This window comes from Centropristis striata, chromosome 18, assembly GCF_030273125.1.
Source record: "Centropristis striata isolate RG_2023a ecotype Rhode Island chromosome 18, C.striata_1.0, whole genome shotgun sequence".
Taxonomy (NCBI): domain Eukaryota; kingdom Metazoa; phylum Chordata; class Actinopteri; order Perciformes; family Serranidae; genus Centropristis; species Centropristis striata.
The window spans coordinates 24,370,269-24,384,682 of NC_081534.1; the positions used below are offsets into that span (position 1 = coordinate 24,370,269).

Here is a 14,414-nt window from a genome sequence, read left to right on the forward strand (position 1 = left end):
AACAAAATCACTCTCCTAAGGTTAGGAAAAAAGAACAGAGTTAGGCTTAAAAATCACTTATTCAGGATATAACTTCCTTCAATTGGTCACAAACACTCCTGTCCACCTGATAGGTGAACTACGTGACTTTTAAGATACGCTGTTTTGTCTCTAAACAACATTTTTTGGGCGCCTACAAATTCCAGAGCATTATTTTTTTTCAAGAAGTTATACAAACAGTTTGTGAGGACAGCTTGCATCTCTATTAGATGATTTCATGTCAGTGTTGTGTTTTCAGGTTGCTCTGCTGCCCCCCAGTAGCCAAATAAATCTATTTAAATATTGATTGATTGTGGTAGTGAGGCTACAACACTATATTTAAAGTCATGTCCCTTTTATTTTTCACATTTACATATAAACAGTTTTGTCTTTGGGTTGCTTGGTGCAACACAAGTTCACTAAAAAAATCCTCCCCAGTGCCACAAAATACACCTTTATATTCCAGGAACACATCACCAAACAAGAGCTCAGACTCACACAAAAAAATATCAAAATGAAAAAATAAAAGTGTGATAAGAGCGATCATCCTGTCATCTCAAGATTTGCAATTTAAACTCCCCCAATTAGCGTCTCCCCGTCACCTTGATTTGATTAGCCTGCTGCTCTCTACCTGCTCTGTTGTGATGAGCTCTCCTCAGATATCTGCAGGCGGCTGCACCGTGATTAGATCTGCTTAGTCATTTGCTAAGTGACAAGCTGCACACATACAAGCATGCAGACACACACATGACAACCTCTCCTTTGACTTATGCAAAAGCACAAAAAAGCAGCTGTAAGGTCAATGCATGCACACTCTGTCTTCTTTTTACAGCCAAAAAAACGAGTTTGGCAGATTTAACTAAGATGTATCACTCAGGGTTATTTTGTAAGGGTTATAGTGTACGTGATTTATTTATGCCGCTGCACATCAGACTGCACACCAGACACATTTCTGACCAAATGGAAAAATCTCCAGCAAGGCAATAAAGCGAGCTACAAGAATGAGAATCCGTTCAGCTGTTTCCTCCCTAAAAAAATGAATAAAGATGTTCCCTACGTGATCAAATTAACAATCTTGATCCGCAGTATCTGCTCGGATACTGATGGCATCAGAGTTCAGCGGAGAGCCGCGTAGGGCTTCAGCGAGCTATGATTCATGTTCTTGCTCACCAATGAATATCTTTGCCATGTGAAATTGCCTAATAAATATGCGCCGGATCGCAGTGACTAGGCATGACTGGAATTTTATGGTTCGTAAAGGGACTCAGAAGCTCAGAGGCATAAAATAAGTCATCACCTTGTGCAGCCTGCATTTCATGTTAACACTAAGCAAACAATTAATAAATCAAGTTTAAATAGTGACACTCAATCACACTGAGTTGCTTTTATTGCTGCATGAATGCCCTCCATACAATTATACTTTGATTCATAAGAGTTTTGGCTTTAAATTCTGCTGCTTTAAATACATGAGAAGATTCCTGTGCTTTTTGCAGCGATGCATTAAAGAGAAAATACTTTTTTCCCTCTGAAGGTCTTCAAAGTCACCCTGTAGACTTCAAAGGATGGGCAGCTGACATGAAAAACAATATGCACCTGAAATATTGTGTATTAATACATAAAGATTTCCTTTTTCTCTCTCTCTCTCTCTGGACTCCCTTTGAAGTGCTCTGGACTTTTTTGTCGGGGCATTTGCAACAAGCAAAGTAAAATGAGCAAACAAGCTGCAAAAAAAATGTTTTACTTATGCTAAGGCTCTTGTTAAAGACTGGCGGGTGAAAAATCATTTTACAGACTTTATTGTTTGACTCTTTATGCTCACAGCTGAAGGTCTGTTGCAGCACTGAAGTCAAAGTAAATATGCTCCGGCTCTGTTTTATAGACAGGAAGTCAAACTCTGCACACTTAGAGGAGAAGATACATTTTAGATTTCGTCTCAAATCAATTCTCAACTAGAGTATCTTACAGATTTTGTAGGTTTTGTTGTTGTTGCTTTTTTACTTCTGCAAGAGAAAATACGATTTCAACACAACTAATGAAGCTGGAATGGATGGATTTAAATATATATACACATATTGATCCAATCCATTACTTGCTGTAAACAGAGTAAATGAAGACCATTAGTTGGGAGCGTAATGGGTAAGTGATTGACATGTGGTCAATATTTTCTCCATTTAATGATTTGAGATCTGTTTTGCAGGGAGAAAGCAGTCATTTCTGACATTTTGGTATCAGGTTTGAGACTAAAATACGCAGTAATAAGATAAGAATAAGAGATGAATCAGATTTCTCTGATTTTGTGAGTGACTACTTCAAATTCAAATTTATTCATTGACAAATAGATGTAACTTTCCAATTTTGTTTATTTATTTTATTTTATTTATTTATTTTTTGTATTTATCTTTTATTTTATTTTAAAAAAATGCACTTATTTATTTTTATTCATTTATTTTTAATTATTTACTTTTTGTATTTTATTTTTATTTCATTTATATATTTTGCACTTATTTATTTTTTGTATTCATTTTGATTTATTTTATCTTATTTTAATTTAATTTTAATTTCTTTTCTTTTTTTTTTCTTTTTTTTATGACACTGGAAATGGCCTGTATCAAATAAAACTACTTAAAAAGTTGCAATTACTCTAATGCACCTGCAGAATTATTATAATAATAATAAAAATAAAAGCAACCCTGTCCCATAGCCTTTAAGTCAGTTCAGTGTGTATCACTTACTGAAACTGAGGGAAGGAACAAAATAACAGACTGATAATTTGGCTACTATTCACTATTACTATTTGAGGAGGGCAAAGGCCATCGTGTTACTGAAATCAAGGTTCAAATATCAGGAGCATAAATGTGCTCAGGAAAGTTTCATGCCATTCTGCCTCCAGTGCTGGATTGTGATATAGTTTGTAGAGATCCTGATCCCCTGGAGGAAGGAGGCAGGTGGTGCCCCCTCCCAAACCAACGACCACATCAATGAAGTCACTGGAGATGTTCTGGCCTCTGGCTTTGTTCCAGATGGGGACGGAGACGACATGCAGAGAACTGAAACCAGCCAACGGGCACAAAGGAGCAGCAGACCGCTGGTCGATGGAGAGACGACAATGTGAGACTGTGCTCACCAAAAGAACGACTAAAAACATGCTTTTTGTTCAAAGGTTTAAATTAAACCAACTGTACGGAAGTGACACTTCATTTCTTCTGACAACAAAAGCTGCCTCTGCATTTAAAACATGAGTATATCAGATGATGGATTTTTGTACAAAGCTTCTGACTTCAACACCTGAGATTAGTGTTACTGTCACATCTACAACCTGATTTTAACAATGAAGGCAATCTTTCTCAAAATCTAGTTCTCAGTTACATGAAAAAGATGCGCAGAAGAGAAAGAAGAGTGTAATATTCCTACACATATATGGCGCAAGAACACTCGCTGTATTCACAGCACCAATAAGGGATATATTTAAGTAAAAAATAAGCATAAAAAATACATAGAAACCTTCACAATGAATACAACAAGGCCTCACAAAATACCAATATGCAAAAATATGTGTTAAAATAATCATATTCACATCTACCCTATCAAGACTGCATACATTAAATTAAGTAGGTCCCTATAAATAGATGCTACAGGCCCCCAAGAGGTATTTACAGTAAAATAAATGCACACATTGACATTTGTGTAACCTCACATAATTTAGAAAACCCACAACTACAACCTTTTTATAATCTTAGCCAGCGTTGGGGAGGAGTGCCTGACCAGAAATCTTATTTAAAAAGCAGATATGGGTTGTTTTGGGAGAGACACACTAGTGGGACTCGGTGGTAAACTCGGCTGGTGCACAAACATCTTCCACTGTGACACCAAATGCAAAGCGCTCTGCTGAGAGGGTCCTTTCAGGCACTCGGGTCTGTGCAGCAGTGAGCAGTGAGCCCCCGCTGCGAGGGGCAGCATCCAACAACCGCCTCACTGTGGCTTCCCAACCTCCCAGCTCTCTTTCAGGGCACGTTCCAGCAGCTCACAGGAATATGGGAACAGGTATCTGTATAAACAGCTTGTTAAGTAAACAGGCCTGCAGTTCAACAGCTGCTATTGTCAGACTGCAGAGACCAGAGGATAATGAAAAAAGGTGCAATATGAGGGAATACACACACACACACTGTCCAACAGAAGCGAATACAAATACTCTGCATCCCGTTTTTCCCACTCCTTTTCTTTATCACACACACACACACACACACACACACACACACACACACACAGTTTGTGAGCAGATGCTGGTTGACAGGTTTGAATTTGTGCTGCTGTAAAGGTGAGTCAACACCCTCCACTCTGTCAACAGCATCAAATCTCCTCACCTTAACGTCACCCTCCGTGTGTGTGTGTGTGTGTGTGTATGCGTGGGATGCTCACAATGAAAATATAATCTAGTGGAAGAGAATACTCAGCGCGCACACACACACACACACACAGATATATACTGTATGTACAGGCTGTATAGACACACTCTGGCTCTCAGACAAGATAGAATAGAAAAGAAGCAGACAGAATAGAATTTGAAAAAGATACAATAAAAAAGAATGAGAGAGTGGAATGAAAAGAGAGAATAGAATATTAATACATAACAGATATATAATAGAATATGATTCATGGAATACAATTAAATAAGATATAAAGAACCAGAAAGAAGAGATGATGGCAGAATAGAATGTGATACAACTGTTGAATATAATGAAGTTTGATAGAATAACAGACCAAGCTAGAACAGAGTAAGATAGAATGGCAACAAGTAAAATAGAATAGTATAGAGCCAGACACAAGAGAGTAAGATGGAATAGAATAGAATGAGACCAAGTAGAATATAATAGCATGAAATAAAGTATAGTAGAACAGAACAAGACAAAAAAATACAATGAGACACAGTAGAATACAATATTAGAATAAAGTACAACAGAAGGGTTTATAACTGTGGAATAGAACTGAGTTAGATAGAAGAATATAGAATAGAATAAAGTATAGGACAGAACAGAATATAATAGAATATGACTTTAGAAAAGAATGAAATAGGGTAGAAGAGTATATGATACAGCTGTGGAATAGAATGGAGTGAGATAGAATATGATATAATAAAGCATTAGAGAACAGAACAGAATATAACTTTAGAATAAAATTAAGTTAGTTAGAATAGACCAAGACCTATAGAGTATAGAATAGGATACAATTGCATGGACAAAGATAGAATAGAATAGAATAGAATAGAATAGAATAGAATAGAATAGAATAGAATAGAGTGAGATAGACTGGCATTGAGAAAAAATGAGTATTAGAAAAATATATAAGATATGTAAAACAGATTGAGATATTATAGAAAGGAGAAAATATAATAAAAGATAGAATAGTATTGAGCAAGTTATAAAAGAGAGAGTAAGATAGAATAAATTATAGTAGAATGGAGTTAATACAATGGATAAGAGAATATAATTAGACAGAATTGCAGAATAGAGTAAAATAGATAGATAGGCAAGAGATAATAGTATTCTAAGACATAATAAAATAGAATTAGACAGAAAAGACTAAAGTAGAGGGGGATAAAATAGATCATGTGAATAGAATTGAATTAGTAAGAAACAATTCAAGAAGGCAGAATAGAATGATTTGCATTTTCCTCCCCCCTCGTGCTTGCGGATGATTGATGACTCATCCAGAAAGACTAATGGGGACGCAGTCCAGGACATACATATTTCATAAGACAGCAACCTTTGGTGTAATAACAAATGTTGTGAATCAGCAGCTCGGCTTAGGACTGAGTGTTGGTTTAATGCAGAGAGGCCGAATTTATGGTAACTTTCAGATCTTGTTATGTAATAACGGCGGCCTGTGGTCAATACTGCACAATCATGGCCGACATTAGCTCAAAGTAAACAGCAATGACACCTCCGACAGTTAAAATATTATCATTTTTCTACTCAAATATCTATTAAGACTTTTTGCTGTGACATTTAAAAAACTTTCCTAAAGTAAATCCCATCTGAAACTTGTCAAATGTGTTTTGTTTTTCTGTTTTACTTTATTCCCATTCGGCTGTTATTGTTGTGAACATCTTGTATAAGTTTGAATAACCACTAAAATACATCTCTATTATAAACCACTGAATCTCAGTAGGTTTCAGTTTACACTGTTATGCATATTACACTTATGTAATCACTTTAATGGATATCATATGGACTTAAATAGACATTTCAGTATGGCTGGCAGGTGGTAATTAAGGGCTGTCATTGTACATCAGTTCCAGATGTGTAACATAAGAGCAGCAGCATCCTCCCCCGCCACACTGACAGAAGAATAATGTGAGTAACAATCACAGTTTTTAATCAAAAAATGTTGGCATTGTACACTTCTGCAAACCACAGAATAGTTTATATGAAATGTTTTCAGCACCTTTTAGCACCTGTAAGCTCCCCTCAAAAACAACCCTATAGGTTGTTTATATGGGGGGCGAAATACGACCCATATTTATGTTTTAGACCGTCCTCCAACGCCCTCTAGTGGCTGTAGTAGATATGGCAATGCAGAGTTTAAATGGCGGAAGTCGCTCTTGGGTCAGGTGAGTTGAACAAATGTTGGGCTTTCACCCAGGAGAACAGGGTTTGTGTCCCATGTGAAAATAAAAGTAAACAGTTTGTTTGTGCATCATGTGCGTCACGTGACCCTCATAACGACTTAGCTTCCAGCATTTACGTACATCTTATTTTACTTTTGAAATTGTCTTTTATAACATCTAACCAGGAACTTTTTTTATCCTAACCATTGAGAAGTAGTTTTAAATGACATATAACTAGTCTAGGGTGGGAGGGACATGAGGTGGAGGTTGATGGGCCAAAAAAAGAGTTTGCACCAAAGGAAGTGAGTTTTTAAGCCGAACCATTGTTCTTTTACCCTCACCTTAGTTAGGCGGGGTTATTATTTAAAGTAAACAGGGAATTTTATTTTATAAAGCTTCTATGCATGTAACAAGTGGAAAGTGACACACTGTCATCCAGCAGACCTGGAGTTTGTGTCTTGTTATTTGAAGTAATGTCACCTAACTTCCATGTGTCTCCTTTTTCCATACTAACATTACTATGTCACTTCTGGTACTCAATTTGTCCTCGTATCAACTTCACTTCAGCCATTTATTTTACTCTATAAACTATCTTTTATATCAACTAACCAGGAGTGTTGATAACAACCTGCTGGACCTACTGGAAGGTGCAGAAGGCCCCTTTGCTTCTATAAGGAGCTTTTCCTCACATGCTCGACCATGTTGCACCGCCCTGTTTCTACAGAAGCAAAAACGACCAAATCAGACTCTGGCTCTATAGGGGGGCTTTTTCGTTTTTACAGCCTCTGTAGATTTTCTGGCACACTTAAAAAAGAGAGAGGGGTGTTCAGTTGATTTCAATCTTGAACCTCACTGAGAGATGCCACTAAATCCTAACAACTGCACCTTTTCAGTGGGGGCTTAAGCAAATTTGCTTGCACAAGAGAAATTGCAAATACAAGCAAATGCAAATGATATCAAATTTAAATCAATCCTGATTTTGCAACTTGCGGTTGTTTTGGGTAAATAAATAAAAGCTTGTTGGAAACAGAAACCCCTTCATAAATGCAATGTGTTATGTGTTTACATAAATGCAGCATTGTCACATGCATGCATTGCTGACAGTTTTTTCCCAGGTTGTTTTTTTCTCAGTGACAGGAGAGTGTGACAGTGATTTATTGATGCTTAAATGCTACATGAAGCAGAACAGACACGATGCATTCAACATAGTAAATCATGACCCCAAAACATATTTTTCTCTCCTGAGGTGACTGTACTGTAAAACAGGTTAGTGCTATTACATCACACATCCGCTGCTGTTTTATGGCTACCTGAAGTGACCTTTTACTGTGTGTAGCAGCCGTGTGTTTGCAGACACACTGAGATCTCCGGCTGTGTACAGTGTGCTAACATCCATCTGCTGCTCCCTCACACTTTCTAACTGCACTGATTCAGACTTTCATCTCTCTCTTTATCTCCTTTTCTCTCTCCTGCACTACTTTTCACAATTCCTTCTTGCCTTTTTCTCTCTTCCCCCTCTGTTTCTTCCATTCTCTTTCTACCCAATTTCCTTTCTTCTGCTCCCTAAACCCCCTCTCCACCCTGCATCAGGAACTCATTTATCAAATACGACAGTGGTTGTTGGTGTCTTGCAATTCCTCCTGCGCCTCCAGCCACACATTTTCAAATTCTAGTCTATGTTGAGTTCACTAGAGGCACAATATATATAGTGCCAGATTTCAATACATTTACATGTTAATTTTCCATCTATTTATTTTATTTTCATGGTGGAGACAGCAATAAAGAAAGATAATAGTTGGAACATACTTTAGGGGAGTTTTGTCTATAATCCCTCAACGCTACATAATGTCTTACACATGGAGTCATAATGCTAAAGTAAATATGAGATACCTAACCTTTAACCCATGAACCAAGGACCGGCCTGAATGTCCACTTCCCAAAAATGTCCTTAAGGTCAAAAACTCAAAATGGTTCTCAGTAAGGATGTGAGTAATTAGTTGACTAGACGATGAAACATTACTAGCCTCATACATCAGAATATTACAATTATTATCCTATTAATGTATACATTTAAATTGCATACACTACATTAGGTACACCTGTTCAACTGCTCGTTAACACAAATATCTAATCAGCCATCTCAAGGGTTTAGAGAGAACGGTCCGAAAAAGACAAATATCCAGTGAGCAGTAGAGATGGCACAATGCCACTTCTTCAGGTCCAATACCGATATGGCAACCTTCAGTATCTGCCCATATCAAGCCGGTACCGTCTTTTCTTTCCCACAACTAAGCTGTAAAAAAAAAACAGTTTTCGCTAAACCTGGCCATCGCATAACATCATGCTCAAACTGTGAAACAACTTCTCTCCTAAACGAAGAAATATACATTGCCCATAACAATGCGTCAATGCAAAAGTGCTAACCACTACACAACATGTCCAACCTTGAGGCAGCAGACCACAGTCACTTTATTAGGTACACCTTAGTAGTTGATAATGTGGCCGGTGAGTGTATATGACATTATGCATCTCAAGGATTCAAGTATTCTGAACCTTAGACTGTATAAAATATGAACAAAGTCTTTGTGGCGTCACGGCAACATTTAAAGTTAATTTCTGTATATATAACATGCATTTTTTTTCTGACAATGTGAAACCTTAAAGATTAAATGGTGCTAATTTTGACTGTTTTGTGTTATCAAAGTTTTGTGTTATCAAAGTGTTTTTGAGTCTGAGTACTTTTAGACTACTGACTAATCTAACTTAATCAGGAATGCCCCCAACTCTCACATCGTAAAGCACAAAACACACAAAAAAACACCAGGATCTTGCATTTGGGGAAATGATGATAGATCCAGTTATTTTGCAATGCTACATTTGCCTCCACCAGCACATTTCTTCCAGTTACTCTTGTTCGGTGATTTGGGTTCGACTTCTTCAAGACATCTTCACATTCAAAAGAGTACAGCTCTGAATTGTCACACTCAGCACTCTGACAGAGTCTGACAGAGCTGCTAGTTCAAGGTGAAACACGCTGCAACATCGTGACTTAAGTTTTGGTTTGCTTGCTGGAGCTCAAATCCCACCAGGAGGCTCTACCTGAGGCTTTGCTGCCTTTACTGTGCTGCATCCTAAACAGTCGGCTCGTAAAAACTCACTTCATCAGCACGCTATAAAACTGTGAATTAAGCACATACTGAGAAGTTTTTTCATCTGCTTTCATTGCAGATCTCTGCAGATGTAAATAAGCTAGATTCTCCGTGTAGTTCTTTAATTGCAGACATCCTACATTGCTGAGTAGAACACAGGGGAATTACATTTTCAAATTCCCCCGAAATGTTTCTTTTCAGCCGTCTCTCAGTCTGTGGCTCGTCTCTTCTTCCCTGCACGATGTGGATTTCTGCAGCCGTGACTCACAGAGTGTCAGGGCACCATGAAAACCCTTTAGACTTTCTCCTTCTCTCACAGTTCATCTATCATGATAAAACACTGCGGGGGGATGATGTCTATATCCACATGTACCTGCATCCTTTCTCAGGCCAGGATCATTTTAGAGATTGCTTTTGGAATAGATTCAATTCTTGCCTTATTATTATTATTGATTCCCATAAGATGAACTATATATTGTTCGGTTAAAGGTCAAGGTCGGCCACAAAAAAAGCAGCCTGCATACTATCAATGAGCGTTTGGAAGAAACCTGCCAACTCAAGCATCTATAACGTTAATGATCAATTAATCGATTAATCCTTATGTTTTTATACATACTCCGGTATGTATAAAAACATGCATATATGGGCAATATAAAATATATACAGAACTATGCAAAAACCTGTTTGCTTTTTTTAATATATGTTTATTAGTTTTCAACAGGCAAAGTGTTCCAATTGAGGCAGAGCATTCTGAGCTATGGTACAAACTCTCTTGTGAGAATGGAGGAAACGTTTACATGTCAAATAGTCCAGCACAACATGTTCAATTAAAACCCTATGCCACTGAGCCTTAGATAGAGTTTTATCTGTGCTCCAGTTCAAAATAATTATTTTTTCTAGCACAGAAAGCAAGCGTCTGATAGAGTTTTCTTTTAAACTTGTCAGTGATGGACATATTGATTACTATTGCTGTTGATAGACAGAATCTTATTAATTTCCTGCCCTATAATATGCCCAAACTGCTGTACTTCTCTACAATACCATAAACAATGTGTCAGACTACCAGTGTCTATCTTACACTTGGGGCACAGTGGAGATGCATTAGGGCTATACTGTATTTATGACGCTGAGAGGGAGATATATGACCCCTCCGACCAAAAACCTGTTTTGATCATGGATGCTTTTATTTGAAAGGACAAAAAGAGACTTCCTGTCAATCGTAAAACTATATCAAGTGAGATTAAACTGTAAAGATAACATCAAGGAGTTCTATGTTCTATGTTATAGCTCCCAAAGATGCATGAGGTTAGGGTTAGGGCTTTTATACATTTATCCTTTTATAATTGTTATTGCAACTTTCAGTTTTTAAACTGGAGCATTATCTAACTTAATTCTCATCTCATTGTCTTATTGACGTACGGCTGCAGAACTGAACGCTCAGCCGTGTTTCTGTTCAGTGAGTTCTGATACAAAGTCTTAGATAAAATTAAAAAATTGTTTAAAAATTCCGTGCGATCGACCAAATTCTTAACGACCATTAATCGATCAGCGATTAATAATTCCCATCCCTAGTGGGTACTCAGCAAAACAGGAGCAGAATTTACGGTCCACCAGTAAGATTTTAAATTATTTATTTATCAATGCCCCATTAATTGTGATGTGAAAAGATGCCAGAGATCCGGTCCTGTAATTAATGAGGCAGACCTTTGGTGCACCTGAGACCGGAGCCTTGTGCTATTGTTCATTCTGCTCACTTTGTTCAGAAATCCCACTGCTTGTCACAAAGAATTACTGCTACTTGTTTCTGAAACCCTTCAGTCCAAAAGAAAAAAAGCAATACAAAAGCAATAAGTGACCAAGAGGAGCATGTTGTTAGCTTTGTTTCTAAATCCATCCTTTAAAAACAGTCTGGAAACTCTTCAAAAGCTTCAGTTCAGTGCAGAACAACAACAACATTGAGGCTCGCTTTCTGCTTGTACTACAGAGGAAATACAGCAGATCTGTAGGAATTTAGCATCAATTATCAAGATGTAGTTTATTAAGTGGAACAGTTGGAAAGTGGGAAGTGAAAGTAGAAAGTAGAAAGTGGGTTTCTGCAGAGCTGAAACAAAATCAGGCAGTGCCAAGATAAGCTTTAAAGACATTTTTAGAGAAAACTCACCCTCTTTAGAAAATATTAATATTCAACAATTAAAGCGGCTGATAGATGGGGAAAAAATAGTCTGTAGGATGTTATATGTTGTCTTCTTGTCCTTGAAAATCTTTAACTTAAACTACATATTATATTCAGAATATTTAAGATTTCAAAGCGCAGAGGGGGACTGTGTTGCGGGTTAGGAGCCTTAATGGCACTTCAGTCGTTGACCTGTCCGTCATGGGATTCGAACCAGCAACCCTCTGGTGACAAGCCCAAGTTCCTGGACTCAGCCCTCTCTTCAACGCCACCAGACTCCATTGTCAAAAACACTCATTTTACCTCACAGGAACACAGGAGTTGATGGTTTATCGTTCCCTCGATCAGTTAGTTTGTTTATGTTTTTGTGTGACTTTGGTGCTTTAAAGGGTTAAGTTGGATTCAACACACTCACATGTAACTAATATATTCAGGCAGCGGTGGAGCAGCAACACCTGTCGTCTGTGAAGTGAAATTAGTGTTTTGGTCAATAGAGTCTGGTGGATTTGAAGAGAGCACAGAACAGCTTCAGTAACATCTGCATAATCTTAAACAGAGCTGTCTGACAGTGAGGTAAAGTGGTCCACAGCAACAAACTGTCAGTAACACACTATCTATGCAAAGGTACCTCATACAACCCCACTTTAACCCTCTAATGCATGCCAACATGGGTCTAAAGTGACTCAACTACGTTTTTTATATTCTATATCTTTGCAATAAATTATTTTAATCATTTAGTATTGCAGGTTTTCCTCAAATAACTTGTTTTTGATCATCATACATTTTGTTTTCATTTCTTACTTTTTGAATAAAACCCCTTTTTTTATCACTACTTAATGCACAAGGTCATTTTTGACCCATGTAGAAGGTGTTTATATGTTGTGCATCAAAATGTAATCTGGTGGTTCTAACAACTTTTTTAAAGTTAAACCTTAAAAATAAGACAAACATAGTTACACATATACTCAAATTGTTAATTTAGTGTATCACTTTTTGTATCACTACGCTTCTAATGCACAATTTCATTTTCTTCATAAAGTATGAAAAGAAAAATGGATATAATGATCTATTGAAATAAAAAAAAAAAGATAAAAAAAACACCCAAAAAGATATTCAAACACACAGCCAGCATGAAATAACACGGGAAATGAATGCGGGTCATTTTTGACCCATGTTGTGCTTTAGAAGGTGTTTATACGTTGTGCATCAAATGGTTAAAAAAAATACAAACCATCCTTTTAAAATCAACTTTTGCAGATAAAAGGATGTATGTGCATGTTACAGAAAGGTGCAATTTAGAAGAAATCACTGTGAAACAGTGGTTTAAAAAAGGTTGGAAAACACAAACTGCTCTACTTAACAGCACTTTGAAAGGACTTTGCATCACCAGTGGGGATCCACAGCCTCTCCCTCGAGGATGAAGCACCAACAACAACAACAACAAGTTTACCTCTTCAAAAGTAAAAACCTTGGACTCAAATATCTCATTACAGCAACCAAAAGTTTGCTTCTCACCTCCCAGGATGAACTCTCAGCAGCAGCACAAGTTCACAACCTGAATAAATTCACTTATAACAAAACAACGGAGAGAAAAAAACAGTTTTTGCTCTTACTTTTCTGTAGACGATCATGTTCGGGGAGTCGTCGTCTGGGTCCACGGTGCTCATGGACCTCATGGAGAGCAGGGGTCGGCTCGGGGCCGTCAGGACGCTCTCCTTGGGCTCCTCGGAGGCTTCATCGCTCTCCGTCTCCTCCACAGAGCTCGGCTGCTCCTCCTTCTCCTCCTCCTTCACCTCCTGCTGCTGCTGCTGAGGTGCCTCAGCCATCACTCCCTCTCTGTCGTCTTCTCCCGCGCCGAGTTATCCTCTCGTCTCTTTATCAGCGTCTGTCTTTCTCTTCCTCCTCCTTTATGTCCTCCTGCGTCTAGAAGCTGCTGTGGGGACACACACAGAGAGAAAGAGATGAATTAGTCAGAACAACTCACCACTGGGCTCTCGTCCCCCATCTCTGCCGTCTCTTTTCTTGTCTTCTGTCAGCAGGCGCAGGATGGATGAAATGGAGGCATCATAAATTCTCCTAGTTTTCTCTGTTATCTCTCCTCTGCAATTCCTCCCGCTCTGCTGTCACATGAGATTGAAGTTACGGGAGGATAAAAAAACATCTTGTTGAAAAGTTTTGCACTTTTTTTTCGTCCCCGCGGCTTCGTTCTTCATCTCAATAACTTATAAGATGTTACAGGAACATGACAAGCTTATTTGCCACTATAGATAGTGATATCAAGACTTACAAACACTCGACTTTTTAACTCAGTGAATGATAGAGATGTTTTCTAAATTCATGCATTTTTAATAAATGATAAGTGTATTTATTGAACCCTTTCATTTCAATCGGTAACATATTTTTAAATATCGTTTTTATGTTTTTGTAATTGTAATTTTTTTAATTTAATATTTTAAATTATTTAAAGACA

The 14,414-nt window shown here is 37.7% G+C and overlaps 1 protein-coding gene across 1 annotated transcript in view; it reads right to left on the reverse strand.

Moving 5' to 3' along the window:
- Positions 1 to 14,102, reverse strand: part of rgs6 (regulator of G protein signaling 6) — a 118,729-nt gene extending 104,627 nt beyond the window's left edge. The window contains exon 1 of the mRNA XM_059356282.1: positions 13,558 to 14,102. Within this exon, the coding sequence (XP_059212265.1) occupies positions 13,558 to 13,770 (213 nt within the window). The 5' untranslated portion in view covers positions 13,771 to 14,102. The remainder of the gene's footprint in view (positions 1 to 13,557) is intronic.
- Between the last annotated feature and the right edge of the window lie 312 nt (positions 14,103 to 14,414).